This window comes from Podarcis cretensis, assembly GCF_951804945.1.
Source record: "Podarcis cretensis genome assembly, chromosome: 6".
NCBI classification, from domain to species: domain Eukaryota; kingdom Metazoa; phylum Chordata; class Lepidosauria; order Squamata; family Lacertidae; genus Podarcis; species Podarcis cretensis.
The window spans coordinates 5,742,207-5,766,019 of NC_137175.1; the positions used below are offsets into that span (position 1 = coordinate 5,742,207).

General features: G+C 42.6%; 1 protein-coding gene across 1 annotated transcript; it reads right to left on the reverse strand.

The window, feature by feature from the left end:
- Window positions 1-283: 283 nt before the first annotated feature.
- Window positions 284-19,330, reverse strand: STMN3 (stathmin 3). The gene is made up of 5 exons (XM_079980073.1): window positions 18,953-19,330; window positions 6,184-6,279; window positions 3,573-3,748; window positions 1,557-1,748; window positions 284-586 (listed from the first exon to the last, which is right to left on the reverse strand). Exons 1-5 carry the CDS (start codon window positions 18,969-18,971, stop codon window positions 527-529), a joined length of 543 nt encoding a protein of 180 aa, XP_079836199.1. The 5' UTR covers window positions 18,972-19,330; the 3' UTR covers window positions 284-526.
- Between the last annotated feature and the right edge of the window lie 4,483 nt (window positions 19,331-23,813).

The following is a 23,813-nucleotide window of genomic DNA, read 5'->3' on the forward strand; positions in this document are numbered from 1 at the left end:
TTTACATTTCAAGTGTACTTTTAAAAGCTAGATTTATGTCTTTAAAAAACGCTGTAACATGTGAAATTGCCCATTACCCTACTTGTCAAGGACAGGCTTCTCTTTGTCCAACTGCACACTGTTGCTTCACTTGAGACAACTACCAAGAGCAGCCCATGCTTCATAGAGAACAGTCCTCACCTTCACAACATTGCCAAATATGTTCAGCGTGTCATCTTAATTTTTGTGCATTAGTTTAAGGTTTATCCTTTTTTTCCTGAAGAAAAGCCCAAAGAGAAGCTGGTTTATGGATTCTATATTTAATGTTTGTGGACTAGTTGCTATTCTGCTGAGAGGCCCCTATGAACCCCCACGAGGATACAGAGAGGAGAGAGATATGAAGCTTGGTACACCAGAGGGAAGGGTGGGTGGGGGGAGGGAAATGGAAATGGAGAAATCAGATGTTGCCTCATCTAGACAAAAAAAAAGTGTTGAGTTTTGTTTGTTAGTTATTAGGAAGCAGGTGCTAGTTGTGTAGAAAAGCCCTTTATCCAGAAATCTCTTCCCGCTGCTCCTTGTTTCTGCGCACCTCAGCTGCGTGCAATTCCTGAAAGAGACAGAAATGAGATGCGGTATGAAAAGTATCCATGACAGCTGACGCTTCCTTGCTGGTCTCAAGCAAATTTCAGTGGGACAAACTTGCTAGTCCGCTGCAGAAGAAACAGGGGTCTTTAGGCATCTTAAAGACTAAGGGTTATCTCCAACTAAGACCTGCTCAGAGTAGACACACTGAAATCAATGGATTCCAGTAACTTGAGTCCTTTGACTTTAATGAGTCTACTCTGAGTAAGACTGGCGATCACACTAAAGACCAAACTAGATCTTCTAGTGTGTGCTGTGATCAGTTCTCCTTTGGTTTTTAAAAAGGCGAATGCACTGGGAAATGGGGTGGTGGATCAGGGCGGTGGTACTAAGGGAAATGGGCTTGACCCTTTCTCATGTGTATTTTCCCCATCAAAATCACTCATTGTCAAGGAGCTGCTCTGTGTTCCATCATAGTACCTGAATATTTTTCTCCATGGGAAGCAGCTTGGGGGATGGGGGTGGTCTGTGTATTTGGATCAGGGAAATGGGGCTGGGGGTTGTAGCCTGGGAAAAGGACACAAGGGAGGCCCATCTACATCTAACCATTCCGTCATAGTACTGTAGTTGCATTTGCCCTTTAAACCTCCCCAGATCATTTATTTCATTTGTTTTGATTTCCCAAAGTTTATATATGATTTGATTATAATATAACCTCAGAGTGGTCATGGGTCTCTAGCTGTCTCATTCTACTTGCACCCTCAATCTAATGTATGAAACTATTTAATTTTTTCTCAACATGCAACAGCTGCAGCAAAAAGTAGAGTTCATTTTGTTAACTCTTTGAGTCTTTGAGTGGAACAAAGGGGCCCCACAGAGGAGGCTCATGGTCCCTGGAATCACCTGTGATATGAAATGAGCTGAAGCATGTTCTTCATATCAGAAATGATGCTGGGAAGTGTGGGATTTGTTTGGTGTGAGCCTCTGGCACTTACCTTCTCACGGAGCCGCTCCCTCAAGGCAGCTAGATGAGCTTCACGGATCTCCTTGCTCAGCTCCATCTTGTAGTTGAGCTTCTCCTCAGCCAGCCGGCTGAAGTTGTTGTTCTCTTCTAAGGCCTTGTGCAGCACCTCCCTCTCATGCTCCCGCTTTTCCGCCAGCTGCTTCAGGACTTGAGCCTCCTGGCTCTACAACACAACCAGCAAACCAGATTAGATGAAAAGGCTCCTGAATAGCCAACTGTTGGTCAATGTGCCTGTGCATCATCTTTTTGGATGGAGCTTATCACAATGCCTGGCTACCCCATAGCAGATAATATTGTACATGGCATCTATTACACATGTTCTTATTGAGGGGTAGCTTAACCCCCAGAGGCTGCGTTAACAACTGTGCGTGTGACCACCACCACTGTGTACAAGACACACGAGTCCTGCTCCTCTGCTGATCTGTGTAGATCAGCTAAGGAGAGGGGATTATCACCCCTTCTCTACACATTAAATGATGGTTCTGATCTCTAGGAAGGGGGGAAATTGCACCCCCATGAAGGTGCTGGGTTGAGTGGAGACTTTCAATCCTTTCTGCCTTGTCTACTTTACTGTGTTCCTTTTCCCCACTGCTGCAAAAGTTGGTGGGGTCCTGATAGAGGTAGGGAATTAGAGTGGCTAACCTCCAAGTAGAGGTTAGCCACTCTGCCCTGTCAGTTCCTCTGTTACTTTCCCCTCCCCTCAGCTCCCTTGCATGTGTGGTGGAGCCTTATATGTTTATCCTGTTTCTCTAATAGCCTTTAAATAAAAAAAATTCCTTCCAGTAGCACCTTAAAGACCAACTAAGTTAGTTCTTGGTATGAGCTTTCGTGTGCATGCACACTTCTTCAGATACACTGAAACAGAAGTTTCCAGACCCTTCTATATAGTGAGAAGGTGGGGAGGGGTATTACTCAGAAGGGTGGTGGGAATGGGTGATTGGCAGATAGCTGTGATGAGCCTGTTGACGACTCTTAACGACTGTAGCACCTTAAAGACCAACTAAGTTAGTTCTTGGTATGAGCTTTCGTGTGCATGCACACTTCTTCAGATACACTGAAACAGAAGTTTCCAGACCCTTCTATATGGCAGACCAACACGGCTACCTATCTGTAGCCTTTAAATAGTTTAAAACAGGGGTCAGTAAGGTTTATCTTGCCTGGGCCGGAGCAGTCCTGCGGAGATCCATCTGTGGGCCGGAATGTGTGCGCGCAAGTGCACGCACCCACAATTTCTGGCATCTGTGCATGAGCAGACGGGGTTTTTGGAGCCGGGAAAACGAGTCCCTGCACCATGCTGCACAGGTTTAGTGCAGTGCACGAGCCGGCAACTCAGTTCAGGGGTGGCTCTTGGGCCAGTCAAACAACCATCACGGGCAGCTTCCAGCCCATGGGCCTTAGGTTGCTGACCCCTGGTTTAAAACATCGGGTGTTTCAGTGCCCATAAGATCTGCATTTACAATGCTGCATTAGCCAAATTTACACTTGCAAACCAGGTGGGTAGTGTTTGGAAATAAAACAGGTATCCGGATCTTTGCTCTTTATCCACTGAATTTATTTATATTACCATCTAGGGTTTGTCTGTTTCTTTAACATTACTAAGTTTTTTTTTAATTCCTTCTGGGTCAGCTAATCTTCCAGCTTATTTCTTTGCACTAGATGTAATTTTACTCATGACCAGAGTGGAAATGAGAAAGGGATTGGGGTATGAATATTCAGTAACGATCCTGCCCATAAGGTGCAGCATTCACTAGGTAAAACACTTCAGTCACATAAGCCCTTAATGTCATTGCACTAGTATTATTTATGACTTGGTTAGTCTCCTTCAAGAGAGAGGGATAGATCTTCATTTCTCCTCTGCCCACATACAACATTCTGAACCACAGAATTGCAAGGGTTTTCATAAGCCCTCACCAGCACAGGATTTTAGCTCTAGTCAAAGCATTCTCTCGGGCTCACTTCAATGGCAATTCCTTGACAATCCCATTACCTTCCTCCTCTCTTCCGCAGCCTCCAGCCTCTTCTGCAGCTCTTCCAGGGACAGGTCCCTCTTCTTGGGGGGAGAAGAGAGGACTGGGCTCTCAGGGGACAAATCAGAAGGTGACTTCAGAATCACTTCAAAGCTCTGGCCAGAAGCCCTCTTGTCCAGCTGCTTGACCTCCATATCTGAGCAAGAAGAAGACAGGTACCAAAAGGATGAAGTTGTGTGAACTGTAGTGTCAAATAAGGTCCTAGCAGCTTAGGCTCTGACTATCTGAAAGACTGCCTCCTCCTTCTTTGCAGATCCTCTCAGGTTTCAAGATCAGCAGAGGGAGCCATCTTGATATCTGAGGGTTGCGGCCCAGGAAAGAGCATTCTGTGTGCCAGCTCTTAAGCTGTGGCATTTCCTCTTCAGAGGTGCATCTGGCACCGTCATTGCATAGCTTTTGTCATGCTGAAAATGCACCTCTTTACCCTAGACTTTGACACATGAGATATGCAGATATATTTTAGAATCCACCCTAGTCTTTGGGCTGTAAATTGTTTTAACTGACTTCAATATTGCACTTTAACTTATTGTAACCCACCCTGGAACCTTATGGAGAAAGGCAGGTAAGAAATCAAATCAAATCAATAAATAGATCAATAAATAATAGTTCTGTGTCATAACTTTTTCTTCATTGTAGCTGGAGCAGTTCTAATGGTCTCTCAAATACTCTTTCCATATGTATGAATCTTAAGGATTTATGTAAGTGCAGAGTCCTTAAGTATTAAGGCTGGTTGCAACTAATCCTGCATAGCTGATTCAGTTCTGAATGCTAATGGAACATATGCTGTACAACCAGTGAAAGTTATCAGCTAATGTGAGTGTTGTGCAGCAGCTGTGGCTTCAGACTATGCCACCAATGCCAATCATGATATATCACCCTCTGCAGTGGGCTGGCAACGCTTGGGGAATGGCCGAAACCCTGCATTGCTTGCAGGTGTCAGGCATGCCTGCAGGTGAAGGAAAGAAAGCAGGGCAGCAAGAGAGGAGACTTCCGAGGTGCAGTAGGAATTTGAAGTTCATAGAATCATAGAATCATAGAGTTGGAAGAGACCACAAGGGCCATCGAGTCCAACCCCCTGCCAAGCAGGAAACACCATCAGAGCACTCCTGACATATGGTTGTCAAGCCTCTGCTTAAAGACCTCCAAAGAAGGAGACTCCACCACACTCCTTGGCAGCAAATTCCACTGTCAAACAGCTCTTACTGTCAGGAAGAACTGATTCAATCTCTTCAAAAGATAGCTTGTGAGCTTCTGAGACTTACTGATAGAAATGTCATGGATCAATATATTGTTCTTAGTGCACCCTTGAGGTCTCCTTCCCTTTTTCCTATCACAAAACAGGCTGCCTGACACTAAAAAAAACCTTGCAATATGATTCTATGGAATTTCGAATACAGTAATAAAATAGCACACCTCCACAGTATACAAAGGCTGCATTCTTGAGCACAGTTGGGACACTAAATTCCCACCAGCTTTAGTAGGATTTAAGCAGACAAATGCTTGAATCACATGTGTATGTACATCACTGGATTACTCACTGCTTGATGACTTGCAACTGAATGTGCGAAATGACGTGCTTTGTTTAGTTATTCTATTTATATCACATCTTTCTCAACAGAAAAACTTAAACAAAAATCAAAAGAATGTAGAAGGAAAAGTGGGTCAAAGTAGGCTTGTGAAAGGAGCTTGGTTTCCCCTCTCCCTCTCTGTTTGCTACACTTCAGAATGGCGGCCTTCTAATGGAATTGGAGCGGAGTGGGAACTTGTGGGCAGTTGTCCGGCAGGCCCCTGGAACTGCCTTGCTATCCCTTTATCTCCTGCAGAATGACCAGCCATGTCTTAATTTAACACACATACTCCATATTACGGGAAGCGGGTGGTGCTGTGGGTTAAACCACAGAGCTTAGGGCTTGCCGATCAGAAGGTCGGACGTTCGAATCCCCGTGACGGGGTGAGCTCCCGTTGCTCAGTCCCTGCTCATGCCAACCTAGCAGTTCGAAAGCACGTCAAAGTGCAAGTAGATAAATAGATAAATAGATAAAGCTGGTGGGAAGGTAAACGCCGTTTCCGTGCGCTGCTCTGGTTCGCCAGAAGCGGCTTTGTCATGCTGGCCACATGACCCAGAAGCTGTACGCCGGCGCCCTTGGCCAATAAATCGAGATGAGCGACGCAACCCCAGAGTCGGTCACGACTGGACCTAATGGTCAGGGGTCCCTTTACCTTTACTCCATATTACATGCCCATTCAACCACTTCCGAGTGCAGAACTGGCACTTTTATGAGTAGTGCTCATTCTGCACTTGTAAGGAATTGATCTTTTAGTGTGGCAGCAGCTACCCTCTGGAACTCCCAGGTCACTGACATTAGGCAGGCACCTTCGCAGTACAGCTTTCAGCATCTGTAAGCCTACCCAGATATGAAAAGTTGGACATCTATTTAAATACATAATTTTATTTTATAACCTACACCTTTAACTGCTGATTCTATTTGTTTTTGTTTTGTTTTTTTAGGTTAACTTGTTTTAAACCCTGACTTTTAGTGATCAGTCAGGTCAGCAGTATGAGATACTTACCTCCATATTGGTATATGGTATTTGGGTGTGGCTGGGTGTGGAAACAGGAACAGATCAATGAAAGCAGAGAGAGTTCCTTCATTTTCTCTTTGTACGCTAGAAAGACAAACAAAAACAAACCAGTGAGCAAAGTTCTAATGGCAGCCATTTGCTATTTTCAGAGGACATGGAGTAAAATGTTGACCCACGCCACAAACCTGGGTTATTCTTTAGAGCTATTTCCAGAATCTCAAAAGGGGGAAACCAAGAGTGTTTGGACATTTCCACCATAAAGCAAAATGGTAAAACTAGCTTTCTTAGGTAAGAAGTGAGTGATCATTTGAAAGCCTCACATGCATCTTTGAGCAGAGTTTTCAAATAGCTACATTCCCTCGTGCCTACAAGAAAATACCTTGTAGTTAGAAAAACGGATGGGTTGTATCCAACTAACTTTTACTCAGTGCTGACCCACTGAAATGAAGAGATCAAAGATAGTCATGTCTATTCATTTTGGATGCAACCCAATGACTCTTCTATTCATTTCCATGGGGCATCTGCATAGGAAATTCATTGTGGATTGTGCCTCTGGGTATTCATCTCCTTGCTCAGGTAGGCTGTCTTTCTCTTTACTAGAAACAGCTTTCTTTCTGTCCATTTAAAAAAAACTGTTGTCCTATCCAGTGCAATCCACTCCTCCCCTCTCCCATTTTCTGATTCCTCAGACAAATCTCATTGCAATTAAAGGTGCACTGTGGAACATAAACATGAAGCAGATACGCAGGCCATTGAGAAACATCTGGCTGACGTAACAGGGTGAGTTTTCTGCTTCATCAACTCAGACCCAGGGATCAGGGCAGCATCACAGTCAGCCACTTGCCAGGTTGAATAGTATTTCTTCCTGGGTGAGTAGCTTACCAAAGTCTTCAAACAAACTGCTATCTGACCCATGCAGTGGGATTTCTCTGGTACTTCTCTCCAGCATTAGGCTAGTGGTCTGTTGTTTACCCTTCCTCATAACACAAAAACAAGGAAGAGTAAAATGGAAAGAAATGGGCACCAGAAAGAGAACAGCCAAAATGAGCTAGTCAATGGACAGACAGTTGAATTATGAATTGGTTCTAAATTGCTTTTGCTGAGTGCATGTCTGGGTCCTATACTACTCTTATAACATCTGTTGAAGAGGAGTCCTAATTGGGCAACTTTCCACTTTGCTCCTGACTTAGTGTTTAGTGACACTGCCAGTTGCCAACCCTTTCACATTGGCATTAGTGTAACAACATGAGGTTCAGCCGTATGGAAGCGGCTCCTGTATCCTTGAGGTAATACAAAAAAAAAAAAAAAGTTTGAGGTCCAGGGGAGCAGGCCCAAGTCTGTCCCAAGTCATTGTTTGGTTCTGGACAAGTTACTTTCCATTCTGTAAAATGGGAATGTCAATGATTTACTTTGTGCGGACAGGGAGGGGATTTGCAAGTTTAAGATTGCTTTATCTTTGCAAAAGAAGCAAAGTTATAAAACAATAAGCAAAAGGATATTTTCAGACAGAAAACTGCAACATATAGAGTTCAATGTCATAGAGTATGAATGGCAATCTTATGAATGGAGTTTATAACAGGGATTCTACATAACCATAATTAGTGGTGAATAGTCTCTTTAGTCAAAACAAAATAAAAAAATTCCTTCCAGTAGCACCTTAAAGACCAACTAAGTTAGTTCTTGGTATGAGCTTTTGTGTGCATGCACACTTCTTCAGATACACTGAAACAGAAGTCACCAGACCCTTCTATATAGTGAGAAGGTGGGGAGGGGTATTACTCAGAAGGGTGGTGGGATTGGGTGATTGGCAGATAGCTGTGATGAGCCTGTTGACGACTCTTAACGACTGCAATAGGTCTTACAGGAAAAAGCAAGGGGTGAGAAGGTGAAAAATGGCTTTGTCATGTATAATGAGATAAGAATCCAATGTCTTTGTTCAGACTATGGCAGACCAACACGGCTAACCAATCTGTAACAGTCTCTTTAGTAATCAAGTAGCAAGATAATCTGGGGATCTCATGTCTCTCAGCCTCTATCTACCAAAAGTTGTAAGTAAACCAGAGCACCTGCTGACTGCATCTCACTGTATTAACAGAAGTAAGATAACTATAGTGAGATGCTGGCAGCCAGCGCTCTGGTTGCTAAGTCTCATGGATAATACACTCTGGATAAGTTAATTAACCTAAATAATATATATTCTGTATTCTGAAATCTTGTTCTGAATTGCTTAAAAATTATCAAGGGGAGCCCCCATGAGAAGTCAGGAAGTTGCAAATTTAACAAGATATTCAAATATATGTACTTGTATGATAAATTTAGGAAACATACAAAATCCAAAATTTGCTTTTAATGTTTGACTCATCTCTAAAGAGCATTCTTGGCTGGACAGAGCACTGCCATATGTGACCAGTGAACCAATTCCATCAGTTTCCCTGCTTCATTTGTTTATTTTTGTGTAAGACACTAAGAAGAGCAAGTGAGGCAGTTTAACATGTATGTGTGTGTCACATGTGAATGTACATAAATTCAGGAAAGAATTCAAAAAAGAACCAAATGAACCTTATTGCCAAGGTAGGTTTTAGGGGCCAACTTAACTCATCTGATTTAAGCTTCACGTGTGAAAAACAACTCAGCTGTCTGCCAGTTTACTTTTATGGCAGGCACAAGCAATGCATATCAAACCTGCATCTGCAGCTGGAGGCAACATATGAATAATGGATTTTTTAAAAAGCTGGGCTGAGCAACTGTCCCTGCCCCCTACAATCTCCATTTGGGTCTTGTATTTTAAAGGTCCTGCCAAATACTGCATAATCTCAGCTGCTGTGTCTTCTTGCCTGCAAGCTCAATGCTGGGCATCTTTCCGTCTCAGCCCCAGCCTGTCCCCAATTTTGTCTTTTGTACTCTCCTCCTGTCATGTAGTGAAGCCCCCTTCCCCTTCATCAATTAAGATAAAAGTGGGAGGAAGACAAATGCATCCCAGCTGCTGTCAGCAGCCTAATGAGATGAGGAAAGCAGGATGTGTACATCTCCTGGCATTTCAGGCTCTCTAACTCCATCTTGGCGCCAGCGATCAGCAGCAATTAGCCGATTCCAGTCAACACAAATTGAGGGAGGGGAGGAGCTGTTCTCTTGGCTTTGGATATACTGGAGAATCAGGGAGAAGCCACAGGGGAAGAAAATTGGAGGAGCTTTTGCTCCGAACTCAACCCCTTGCAATTAAATGAAGTTTTAGCTGAGTCTTCCAGCTGGAGCCATGTTTTGTCACAAAGCAGCTTTGGGAAACAGGGATGCAAAGAGAGAGGCCGTCCTTGCTCAGGGCTGCTTTCCCAGAGCCACCTGGCCTTCCCCCATCTCTGTAGGCACAGAGTCCCTGCACAAAACCTCTTTGGTCTGCCATCCACTTCCCTTCTGATTCGCAAGCAGAGCTCAAGGCTGAAGGTGAAGGAGCTGTTCTTCCAGCACCACTTCTGGCTGAGTCAGCTGCCACACAAGCCCGACAAAGGGCCACACTTAATGAGTTTCTACCACAGATGGGAATAATTTCCATGTAAGAAACGTCAAATCACTTGCATATGCATTGTTATGTGTGTTTATTTTGCAGCTTGTACTGTCTGGATTCACTCAGTGTTAACTTTGGCTGAAATTTAGCTTACTTTGGCTTTAATGAGTTTGTATGCCACATTAACAACAGTCACACACAAGGCACAAACAGCAAGAGAGCCTCTCAATGGCCATGAAGGTCCACTGGAGCTTCATATGAGAAAACACCTCTTCTCTTTAGCCTTGATTTAGCACTTATCCACTCAACAATATTTTTTTCTCACATTTGATAACACTCTGCCTTTTAACAGCTCTGTGGAAGTTTAGAGTATTGTACTCTTTAGCCACCTTGTTCAGGAAAACAGTAAATAAAGTGTTTCAATGAGAAACTCATCGTATCAAGAGATCTTGTGAATGGTCACTGGGACAAAATATTATTCAAAAGGGTAATTTTGTGACAAGATCTGTAGTCACCTCTTAAGGGACAGTCTGACCTGTACTTTAGAAGCTGCACTGAGTGGCTGAGGTAACCCAGTCAGATGGGTGGGGTGTGTGTGTGTGTGTGTGTGTGTGTGTATAGTTGTTGTTTTGTTGTTACTATTACTGTTATTACTATTACTATACAGTGGTAACTTGGTTTATTAACAACTTGGATTAAGAACACTGCAAACCCGGAAGTAGGTGTTTTGGTTTGTGAACTTTGTCTTGGAAGCAGAACATGTTGAGTGTGTTCCATTTGTAAATTGAGTCCCCTGCTGCTATGGGAAAGCACGCTTTGGTTTAAGAACGCTCTGGTTTAAGAACCGACTTCCGGAACGGATTAATTTCATAAACCAAGGTACCACTGTAATTATTATTATTATTATTATTATTAGGCAATCCAAGCCAGGCCAAGTTGCTTTGGAGCTTGTTAGGACCTAAATCCATTGACAAGCTGGTTTGGAGCCTTGCTCCCTTCCGAATCTACAATTCTATGATCACAATTCCCTAAATAACATTGATCTTCACAATCGTCCTCTAATGCAAGCCAATATTAGTACCATTTTACAGAGGTACAAACTGAGGCTATTTGCAACTTGCTCAAAGCCACCCAGGGAAGCTAAATCTGAGCTGGCATCAGGGTCCAGTTCTCCGGGCTCTGGGCAAGACCTTGTTCAACAAGCTACCTTTGCTCTTGCCTTCCTTTGTAGAAGCGGGGTGATTGGAATGCTGTGAACAGGCTATGCTTGCCCCAGGGATGATAAAAGTCAACATATGTGTGGGGAAGTACATAGGAGCCTGATGGAAAACTTAGTGTGCTGATTCTTTGAATGATGTAGCCATCCCCAGGATTTGCAGCACTGCAAGGTCAGCTGCCTAAGTTCTGATAATCCTCTGGGGGCATAACTGAAGGCAACAAAGCTCCAGTTCAGAAGCACTTATAGATTTATAGATCAAAAAGTCAATAATGCATAAATGGGGGTGGGGGCGAGAGGACAGGAACAAGGGAGGAACGTGAGCATATGAATAGTGATCCCCAAGGGAAAACATACACATTGCTTTGGAGTCCTTGTATGATCAAGGTAGAACAACGTAAGAACTATGCTGGCTCTATAATGGGAAATGCATTAATCGTTACTTGAAGAGATCTATCAAAGTCATCTCAAGGGGGAACTAGTCAATAGTTCACTTTTCCTTTAGACAGATGGACACAGTAAAGGCCATTCAGGAAGCTTCTCTGACCTTGCTATTGATTTTCTTTGTAAACCACACAGCTTTGCTGCCTCACTAAGATGCCAATGGGGCAAACTGCTGCAAATGCCTGATTGGTGCAAACTAGCAAAGTGTTCCATGTGCATAGATGCAGAAGATGTGTTGCTTGGTCCTTCAAGATGCTGGGCAATGTACTTGCTCATTTTCCAGCTGTTTCAGTCCAAAGAGGCCTCCTTCATATTTCTTCAGGGTCCTATATATTGCTCCTGCAGCTACTGATGCATTATGAAAACACAGATAATGGATCAGGATCATTTAGCAAACTGTGTAATAAGTAGTAGCCCAAACAAGGTGCTGGATAGACTACTTGGGGAACCTGTACTTCACCCACATTATTGGGACCCATACGACTGGGGAAGAAGGTCCTATTGGCATAAAGGCCCATCCAAACATTTTATATTTTAATTATGAGCAGCTGCCAAACTCCTTCAGATGTAGAGCCCAGACAGCTGCATGGGTTGCCTGCACAAAAGGTCATGTGTATTTTGTGAATATATGAAACTGATCCATGAACTCTAACTCTGATGAAATTATAGCTTTCTGAGAACCACGACTATCACATTGAAAAATAAAACAAGTTTCTGGCTATGATTACTACAGAGAAAACCTGGATGGTGTGTGAACAATGCCTGGTAAAATGTCAAAACTTAGAAGGGGTCTGGAACAGCCTCCCAGCGCTGGCACAGCACACTTTTCTGTCCCCACAGCTTCTGTTCCTTAGTTCCTGCCGTCCATCTGGCTCAGTCGCCATGCCTCCTCATCCTTCCATTTCTTCAGTCATTGTCAAGCCTTTCAAGGGCCTTTGGTAACTTGGATATTATAAACAGGATTATGCAAAACAAGCAAACAAACACATAATTTCATTCTGTCACAGAACAGAGAATGCCTATTTTTGTCTGTACCAAAAGACCCTTCTGGTTTATCAAAAAGACATACTGAGGTTCCAAGCTGATAGAGATGACTTAGTTCATGGAATTGTAGAGTTGGAAGGGACCATGAGAGTCATCTAGTCCAAACCCTTTTTGCTCCACATGGGGCTCGAATCCATGACCCTAGGATTAAGATTTTCATGTTCTACCAACTGAGCTATCCCTTCACTCTCAGCCTTTATGTGGCCTTGGTAGAACACCTCCATCTGTGTGCTTTTGTTTCTGTATTATTCCACTTTAAACAATCTATTTAAATTCTTCTAATTCTTTTAGTTCAATAACTACTGAGGTTTTTTTTTAGCATTAGGAACAGACTACGTACATGCCAGCTGGGGCTGACAGATCAAGGTGCGTACAAGGAAGTTGAACAAACCTTGCAGGGGGAAGTGTCTTTGCAAAGTCCAGTGAAAAATGTGCTTCTTCAAAGAAAGAGAATGTCAGCAATGAGTAATAGAAGAATGATTCTCATTTGAAATTTAAGCCAAAGGCTATATTGAATTTGCTCAGAACAAAGATAACTATTTGTAACTAAATCCACTGACAAAAACCAAAGCATAAACTCAGAATACAGGGGCAAAGATGCTCCAGACTTTCAGTTAAGGTAAAAAAAGAGTTCCAGTTCAACAAAACTGTAGTGTTTAGTAGACAGTACAGACATGTTCAGTCTTCTTCCACAGTTTCCTTTTGTGTGAGATTGTTATAATAAGCCTGTAATGATCAATGGCTCTTTTAGCCAAAGCCATGCTTAAAACATTTCACCTGTAGAATATTATGGTAGCTCTCTAATAAGGACACATTGGCCATGATCGTGTGACTTATCTTTATCAGCTACAATCTAGGTCAGGTTATTTGGAAACTGAATGATCTGGATTTTTTATTGCCAGGATTGTACTAAGAACTGGAAATTTGAATGATTCTCCCAAGAAATCTTATCGCAAAAGAAACTCAGCTTATGTGGAATCAAATGCAGGGTCCCCATCTTAATGGGTGAGGAGCACCCCAATATACAGAAACACCTCCCAGGCCATATTCTGCTCTTCAACAGACAGGACAGGCACAGATCCAACTGTTCTCCAATATCACTGCTGAAGAGATGGTGCCAATGGACAGCAACACATTCCCAGGACTGCCTTATATAGTAGGAGTGGTCCAAGTTGTCCACTCAATGCATGGTCAAACCTCACTGCAGAAAGCGTATGGATTTCATACAGTAATCAGTACATTTCTGAGGATGTCTTTGCTTGTCAAGGAGTGTTCCAAAAATCTCTGGGGACAAAAGGCAACATTGAAAGGTGGTATGCGTTGAAGGCTCATGCATACTAACTAGGGCCTTGAGCTGTATTGCTCACCCCCTGCTGAAACACAAAGCTAAACAGAACCATAGTCGTGCAGGAGTGGGGTAAGATGAAAATATAGAGTTGGGTGAGTTTATCAAAAAAAGAAAAAAGGAAATTAAAAAGAAGAGAAATGACACCACCATTTAACTGATAGATACACAGCACGTCCCAAGTGAGCTTGCAAAATAACTAGATATAAAGGAGGGCAGTATTCTTGCACTTTGAATAGTTATGAAGAAAGAGAACTTTTAGCAAGCACAGCTTGTCATACAGGGTGAGAAATCTGCACCTTCCAGATTCTAAAAACAGACCCATCCTAATGCTTGAGAGCCTTTAAGTTTAAATTGTGATTTTCTACACAGAAAACATTTATTTTAACATGTGTACAGTTTACAGGCCACCCTACAACCAAAGTTCTCTGGCTAGCTTAAATGGATTAAAACCAGCAAGTTCAATAAAACAACAGATACAGCTAATACACAACATAAAATTATTTTAAAACACTGAACTTTGCAGCGGTGTATCAATTCAAAACTGAGGGTGGGGGAATAAAATCCTAGAACAGTATTAAATTATAACTTGGTATAAAAGACCTGGGGGAAAGTAAAAAGGTATTTGTCCGCTGCCAGCAGGATATTGAAATAGGTGCCAGGTGAACCAGGGATGGGGAGGGCCTTTCACTATAGAAAAGGCCCATTCTCTCATAGCCACCTGATATACCTTGTGTTGTCCCAAAGGGCCTGAGATGACAACATAGGACCATGCAGGGCTTTAAAGATAAAAAAAACCACTTTGAATTAAACAAGTAAGCAGTGAAGCTGCAAAATGCCCCTCCCAGTTAGTATTTGACTAGCCATGTTTTGCATCACGTGAAGTTTCCGGAACATTTGCAGAGATACCCATGTGCAATGCGTTGCAGTAATCCAAACAGGAATTTATCAAAGCATCCATGATATCTCTGCCCAGTTTTTGTAAGGGTGGACACACTACAACTAAGGTGGGCACACTGAGACTAAGGAAGGCACTAAAAATATTATTTCCTAACCAGAAGATCAGTGCCTAAAGAATATGGGATTTAAATCAAAGGACATGGGTAGGATCTACTTGGGAGAACATATGAACACCTTGTCAGATCAGGCCAAAGGCCCATCTAGACCAGCATCCTGTTTTAACAGAAGTCAAATGATAAAATGTGTGCAAGCAGGACCTGAGCACAACATTACTTCCCTACCAGCAATTTCAAGCAGGTTTCATAATCTTTTAAAGTCATGCAAGCTGGCAGTCATCGCTACCTCTTTTAGGAGTTAATTTCATAGTTTAGCTATGCACTGTGTGAATAAGAACTTCCTTTTATATGTCCTGAATCTTCCAACATTCAGCTTCATTAGATTTACATGGATTTTAGCATTATAAAACAGGGAGGAAAACTCTGTATTTACTTTCTTCACATTGTGCATAAACTTATACAGCTCTATTATATGTCCCCCTTTTCCACTTGTGATTTTTCTAACTTAAAAAGCCATATTGTAACCTTTCCTTATAGGGGTGTCTTTCCATCCCCTTGATAATTTTGGCTGCCCCCCCCTTTTTTTTACCTTTTCCAGCTCTACAATATTCTTTTTTAGGCAAAACAAACAGAACTGTATAAAGTACTTCAAGTGTGGTTGCATCATAGATACCCAGATATGGAAAGGAACAGAAATAAATCATTATCTGGAACTCATTTGTCAGGGATTAAGATGCAGGGAGGACTGAAGAATTCCAGTGGTTTCTGAAAAAAATCTTTCAGCATGATTCTGAAAGTACTTGTTAAGAATCGCATGTCAGAGGCAAAATCACAGCCAGTCAGTGCAGGGTATGTGCAGACTATTTGTTATTTAAGTCCTGAATAATAATTCAATGCAGTACAGTGGTACCTTGGGTTACATAGGCTTCAGGTTACATACGCTTCAGGTTACAGACTCTGCTAACCCAGAAATAGTGCTTCAGGTTAAGAACAGAAATCGTGCTCCGGCGGCAGCAGGAGGCCCCATTAGCTAAAGTGGTGCTTCAGGTTCAGAACAGTTTCAGGTTAAGAACAGACCTCTGGAACGAATTAAGTACTTAACCCGAGGTACCACTGTATAAACAAATACCTGGCTGTTATAAACAATAGGTTGAACCGAGGTATTCATCACACACACACACACACACACACACACACACACACACACACACAGAGTGCCTGATATGCCATGTCCATTATGGCTCCTCCTAGTCTCTCCTACCTTCTGAATCTAACCAGAGAAGCACTCTCTTTACACATTAGCACAGCAATTACTCATTAGGGAGCCAAGATGGTACTCTACAGATGTTGCTGGATTCCAGCTTGCGTTATCCCTGACTGCTGACCATGCTGTCTGGGACTGACGGAGTCCAACAACAGCATTTGGAAGGAACCACTTTGGCTGCCCTGGTTTAAATATATTAAGAAATCAATGCTCCTTGGGGCTCCTTGGGGTACAGGAAGGAGCCCAATCTAACGGTTCCCTTTTCCTTCCTTCTCAACCTCTCCAACAACAGTTTTTCATTCTACATTCAACATTGGCTCTAATTAACAGAAAAGTGTCATCCTTAAGTTTGGAAACACATAAGATAGTGAACCAGCTCCCCTTATATTGTGTTCCAATGAGGAATGGCAAAGAAAAACTTATACAACTGAGGGTATTTATTTGGGGTCGTTGTCCCCCTTCTCCACACAGCATATATCGTGGCCAAAAAGCTTATTCATCCTCTCTGTATAAAAACTCAGCATTTACTTGCATTAGGGTTGCCATACTTCAAAAAGTAAAAACCAGGACACCCTAACTTGGCAGCCCTAACTTGCATGGACCTGTCTCTTGAATTCCTCAACCAGCTGCTGGTCTGTAGCCACAGGAAGGGGACCAGCGACTGCTAAACATACTATGTATTCCATGGATGGGCTGACCAGAACAAGAGGCATGCATTCACTACACAATAAAAGTCCCATGGGTTTTTCAACATATGGTACCAAATTAATTGATAATTCTCAGAGAAGGTCACAGCTATTAATTCCCATCCAAGTACTGAGGGGATCTGCGTGTACCATAGGTGAACATAGTGTTGTGTGGCTTTCTGCTTTCAGTTGGGGGAGAATGTTCAAGAAGCCATGGCCTTGTTGAGCCAAGGGACTGTCTGGGACTAAATGCAAGATGTTTGCCTGAGCAGAATCCTTTGGCACAGCTCAGCCGCCACTGCAGCTGAGCCTGCACTGAGCATGTGCTGTTGCTTCCCCTGCTTGCTAAGTAGAAGTGATACTATTCTGGTGAATGGAATATACTTGGGAAGCAAGAGGGACCAAGGCACAGAGAACCCGCTCCTCTTCCAGCTGTGGAAAAGGATATACAGAAATCTCTTGAGGCACACATAAAAATACAGCTGCCCTCCTTATCTTTCTTCAAGTGTGTTCTGCTTTTAAGAAACAGGGTGGAGCAACCAGGCAAGATGAAAAGAGAGGGGACAGGCAGTGATAAAATCTCACCTCTCAGCTTTATGGTTTGCATGTCTGCAAACAGGGATAACAAGCTGCCTCAAGTTCTGGTCCACCCTTCTCTTTGTCTTCTGCAAACACCTTTCATCTCCTTGTTTTGATCACACTCCTGTCACCCCAGAACCTCTGTTCTTTGACATCAGTCTTATGCCAAACCTAATCAAATTGGAACGGGAAAAGGATCGGAAACAGACCTCCGAGGAAAACTGCTCAGCTTTAAAAGCTGCGTCCCACTGTCAGGAAATTAAAATGTATGGTTGGGGTGGGAGGAAAAGGGAGAAAGTACCATATTGTTTCAGAGCACCATATGGGAAGGCACCTGGTAGCCAGAGATGTCATTCCCCCTCCCAACTCCTTCACAGCAGGGTTCTTTCAGCCTCCTTTGAGAACCCTGACCAACCCTGAGGTTGTCATTTATTTAATTTGCACTGATTCTGCCAGAAAATAATAGGAGAGGAAAACACTTATCTCCAATAAAAAACATTCCTAGTTTTACCTTTGCTTTTGCTACCTCTGTCTCTCCCATTCAAACACAATGCATTCCCTCCCCGCCCCCCAGCACAGATCAAACATATTCTTTGCAAAAGGTTTCTGGCAAATTTCTTATCTCATGCAAAGCTGGCTCTGCACATCCTCTGACAGGGGGACCCATCACATATACCTCCCCTTGTATTTTAAAAGGAAGCAGCTCAGAAAAGGAACCGCAGGCAACACAGGGATGGGCAAACCCAGCGAGTATAGCAGGCAAGACTGAGCTTCTCCACAGCTAGTCTAGTTTTTTGTGTTTACGAAAGTATGTACATACATTCCCCCCCCTTTCTCCCCCTCTATAATGGCTTTCCTTCATTTTCATTTTTTAAAAATTCAGTAAATAAACACGACCTGTGCCCCAATTTATAAAAGGTTTAAAGACCAGTAGTGAGTGGACATCACAAGTCATCTATTGTCTATGTAAAGAGACAACACGCTTCTTCCCAGCCAAATTCCATACGCTTAGCCCCAGCCTTTTAAAAGAAAAAAAGGAGAAGATACATGTTTAGGAACTAGAAAGCAGGTGGATGCACACACAAGTGATGGATACACTGTGAGCAAAGCTGTTCCTTCACCTCACCTACCAGGCCTTGTAACCTGGGAGGGCAACAGGGTGCAGCTATGCAGTGGTGTCACAGCCCCTGCAGGAAAGGATTGTCTAACAGCATTGGGTTTCATTCAGTGCCACTCCCTCTACAGCAGCTGCTGGCTAAACAACCTGCCCTGATTCTACTAACCCAGATGTACAATTATTATTATTTAAATGTTTTTGCCTCTTTGTTCTTTTTATACCCTTCCTTTCTGCCACTGCCAATCTACTTTTACAGAAACTGGGTTTAAAAAATTAGGCAAAACACAACCACTCAGGTAAATGGATTTTTAACCGTATGCATCAGAGAAAAAGAGATGATTTGAAAACATGTATCAAAGCCTGGAAATACACAATTCTGAAAGCAAGAGAAGACAATGATGCCTGCCCAGCTGCCATCTGTATAGCGTTGCAGACAAGCCCCACCTTGAAAAGAAGAATGGAGAATAACACTGATCATTGCAGATGGGTTCCTTCTCAATGATGCAGCTGCATATAAAGAAGGGGAGAAAACCCTTGCTTGTTTTACCTGAGACGGTGCTGGCCATGATGGTGAGATGGGTAGTGGAGAGGATGCTGCAAGGGAAGATGCAGAGGCAGAGAGGCAGGAGACTGGCTTTTCTGCTGAAGTGCTGCAATGCTGTGGAAGAGAGGAAGGTCTGACTCAGCTCTAGGGGGCTGTGGCTATCCAAGAAGGGAGGAGAGAAAGAGAAGGAGAGGGGGAGAGGGAGAGAGGCGAAAGAAAGAAAGAAAAGGAGAAAGGGCTTGAAATACAGAAAATGAGTTCCCAGTTCAGAATATCAATGGGCCGCGGAGGGTAGCTTTTGATGCCCAATTCTTTTACAATGTCAGGAGTCTGAGAAGAAACGCAGAGCCTGTTAGCAAAGGGGATAGTTAGCAGACACGCCCAAACTGGAGATTTACCTCCTCCCTTCTCTTGTCTGACATGTATAGTCTAGAAATCAGCTGTTTCGTTTTATGTTAGGGAGTTGGAAACAAAATGTGAAAATGCACAGAGTGAACCGAATTTAAGAGATAAAAAGCTTTGGGAAGCACAGCCATTCACAATTTCGCAGACCTATTTGAAGGATGTGTTTGGAATTCAAGTTAACCCAGCACGAAAATACCAGCTCCTATTCTCACCTAGGGTTGCCATTTCACAAGCCTAGTACTCCAGTTCACAACCTAGTTAAGCTACAGTACCTGAATTTAACCCCACTGGCATCACATGATATGTTTCTTTACATTTATCACTGCTACATTTAAAACTACGTCCATAGCAGGATTGAAAGCCAAAAGCCATATCAAGGAGTACTGTTTTTAAAATTAATACCTACTTTGCATATTCTCAGATATGCAAATAAACATATTATCTTTCCCACCTTTCATAAGTCAAACATTTGGAAACATGCCATACACACACACACACACACATACATATATCACTATATATCTAATCTCCATATATATATATCCCTTTCTTCAAGGAGGTACAGTGGGGCATGAGGATTTTTTTAATAAGTCATGGCAGATCACCATCTTTTTAATTCCATCAAATGTATTAATTCTCCTCTATCATCCCATTAATCACCATGTTTTGATCAGCATTGCTTTCTGATAAGCCTAAGAATCAGGACAGCTGTATTAGTAGTCCCAATTGTCAGCATCAGCCCCATTGCACCTGTGCTGAGGGAACTGCACTATTTGTTGATCACCTATCAGGCTATGTGCAAGGCCTTGTTACTAACATATAAAGTGCTGAACAACTTGAGACCAGGTTACCTAAAAGACTGCCAGCCCCTGTATAGACCGGTTAGATTACTCAGGTAAATTTTACTCATAACACTGCACCTTAAAGAACATCACAGGGCAGTGATCGAAAACCCATTTTCCCAAAACCCATTTTCTACTATTGACCCTACACTATGAAATACCTTCCCATCCCCTGCCATACATAGAACATAATATATTAACTGCTTCAGCCATCTTGAGAAGAAGACAACATATCTTGGGAAGAAGACAACATTATCTTTTTGCCTGGGATTTCTCTGACCCAATAAGATTGGACTCTTACTATTGCTGAATTCCTGTTTATACCTGTTGCTCTTTTCAATCAATTTTATTTACTGGTTTTATGATACATGGTTTTAGTGTTAATATTTACAAATCTTTAAGTGGTATAGGAAGTGATTTAGAAATGCTTAAAAATAAATAAATATAATAATCAGCACCCTTCATATTTTCTGAGGTTCAAAGCACATCACCACATGCATTGTCTCGGCCATTTTTACAATCGCGCTGTAAGGCAGGTCCATATTATCGCTATCACCATGTTGCAGAGTTGGGATTAAGTTTGAGACTTGCCTTAGGCCACTTTGGGAATTTACAGTTGATGTGATGTCTTCCTGACAGGCAACTCATGCTCTAACCATGCCCCAGCTTTCAAAAACGAATTGGCCCTCATGTTTGAATATGCCTGAAACCTACATCAGGCTTGACTGGTGATACAATAATTTAGGATTCTGACGAGCCAACAGACTGGAAATTAGTATCTCTATATTGCTGAGGTGATGTAGTCTGCATATATGGTATTATTTAATGGGCATACTTTCCGTAAGGAGAAAACTTCATGCCAAATAAACTGTTTGGCTTAGATGGAGTCATTATATATAAAACTGAGAAGCTGAAGGGCTATTGAAAACTTAGTCTGAATACTTGAAAGTCAGATAGTTCTGCAAAATCCCCAACCAACAGTACAAAACATGAAGTATTAGTATTATGATTATTATTGTCCTGCCCCATCTGGCTGAAATGAGTCTTCAATAAAATTGTCCTCAACGGAATTTCATAGAACCTTCAAACTCTCACATGGGTTCCAAGCACATAATCAGTAGAATGGAAATGTGGAAAGAGACCCACCAAAAATTAACCAACAAACACAGAGTATTCTAAGAATGCACCTGAAGAACCAAAAACATTTTCCAAAGGTGACTCAATGCCAAGTAGAAAGCTGATTCATAAAAGTTACTTGCTCAAAGGTACTTAGCAGACCAAAATTGGAATGAAAGTATAGCTATACGTCCTGACTCAATTGGTTGAAACTCAGAACAGGGTCATTTCACTTGTTACCAGCACTGGCATTATCGGCATTGCAGAGCTCTGTAAAGACTTCCTGAGAGAGCCAGTGTGGTGTAGTGGTTAAGAGCGGTGGACTCGTAATCTGGTGAACCGGGTTCGCGTCTCCGCTTCTCCACATGCAGCTGCTGGGTGACCTTGGGCCAGTCACACTTCGCTGAAGTCTCTCAGCCCCACTCACCTCACAGAGTGTTTGTTGTGGGGGAAGAAGGGAAAGGAGAATGTTAGCCGCTTTGAGACTCCTTAAAGGGAGTGAAAGGCGGGATATCAAATCCAAACTCTGAATGTTGCAGAGAAGTTAAAAAACAAAATATCCCCCTACCCTCAGGTTCGCAGTCTAAAAGGCATAATACAAAAGGAAAAAAGAATGGAAAGGAAAGCAGCTATGGCAGGTTTGAATCTCTGGTCTGCTGTGAGGCATACTGTGTGACCTTGGGTCAGTTACAATTTCTCAGACTAACCTTTCTCCAAGAGTTGGTGTAAGAATAAAGGGGGGGGGGGTGAGGTGACATCAGGTGCACCATCTTGTCTTTTGTGGAGGAAAGGAAGGACATAAATGCAATAAATCAGATAAATAATACATAAATACCAGCAAGAAGAAGAAGAGTTTGGATTTGATATCCCGCTTTATCACTACCTGAAGGAGTCTCAAAGCAGCTAACATTCTCCTTTCCCTTCCTCCCCCACAACAAACACTACACCACACTGGTTAAAATGTGTTGTAGAAATTAATGGCTTTGTAGCATCTTCCAACTCTACCAGTTCAATAAAAGCCAGCTACACTGAGTGGAGGGTTCTTTCCCATCTTGAAGGATTAATGCAACTCGTCACTACACATGGAGCATACAGTTTACACAGAGATGCAATGCGTGCAATTGAGCCAAATCTACTCTCTGCTTCTTTTGAGCCAGTGTAGTGGTTAAGAGCGGTAGACTCGTAATCTGGTGAACCAGGTTTGCTCCTCCACATGCAGCTGCTGGGTGACCTTGGGCTGGGTGACCTTCTCTGAAGTCTCTCAGCCTCACTCACCTCACAGAGTGTTTGTTGTGGGGGAGGAAGGGAAAGGAAAATGTTAGCTGCTTTGAGACTCCTTCACGTAGTGATAAAGCGGGATATCAAAGCCAAACTCCTCCTCTTCTTCTTCTTCTTTTTCTTTTGCACTTTGCTTTCTTTCTTGAGCTGTGCCTGGCAAAAGAGAATGTGTTCTCTTCCTGCTGCAGGGAAATGGACTTGGTTTCCCTGAAGGTAAGCCAGCTATGAAGGGATAGGCCAGAAATCTAGACTGCCCAGCTGCTTCCCTCTCTGCACAGTACGACCCTGCTGACAGGGATCTTGCAATGAATGAGCCACATAAAACATGGGAAGACACAAGAAGGAATGGATGCAGCATTTCGTGGACTTGACAAAACCCTACAGTTTCCAGTTCTTTCCATAGCCTTGTTATTTTAAAGGAACAATCTGGGCTTAAATGTAAGTATTTGATGCATTCAAAACCTCCCTTTTTATTCAGGTAACTATCCCATGCTTCGGATGATTCTCCCTATTGAAGGTTGCAATCCTAAATGCAGAGAGACTTATTCGGATAGGATTGACCTGCAAATATTATTGTGAAGGACATCTTAAGGGAAAACAATGCAAAGCAGCATGCAGAATTTGGGGGGCTCTTGAGGAAGTGATTTAGAGAAAAACCTGTGATACTGCTATGCTAGAGTTGCAGTATTGGTAAACTAGGGCAAAGATACAATCCAATGGGAAGACAGAGAAGCATTCAGCCAGAGCTGAGTCACATCAGAATCGATCTATAAAAATAAAGCAGTTCCTGACTCATTGTATTTGCTACTTGCATTTGGGAGCTGTCCAGGATTCCCTTTCCCTCACAGAATATGCTTTCTTGATAATTACTGTAGAACTCACCCATGCTTGATATAATGAAATTCCCTGAAAGATGCAATAAGATAAAAGGAACAAATATGAGCAATACGTCCTGGAAGTATCACTATAGCATGCTATATGGCAGGTGAGAAAGAGGCTTGGAAGCTTTTGAAACTGGCACCTCAGTTCTGCAGATACATGTATCTGGGATGCAGAATGACTTGATAGGGCTGCAGTGTAGTCAAGCAGATAAAAGGTTTGCTCTAGAAGATGTGCCTTACGACCTTCTTTTCCCATTGAGTGACCATGATGGCTTGGAAAATTGATAAGCCTGCTATCAGTAACTCTATGATTGTATGCCTTTCTGTTGCTTTTAAAAGGGA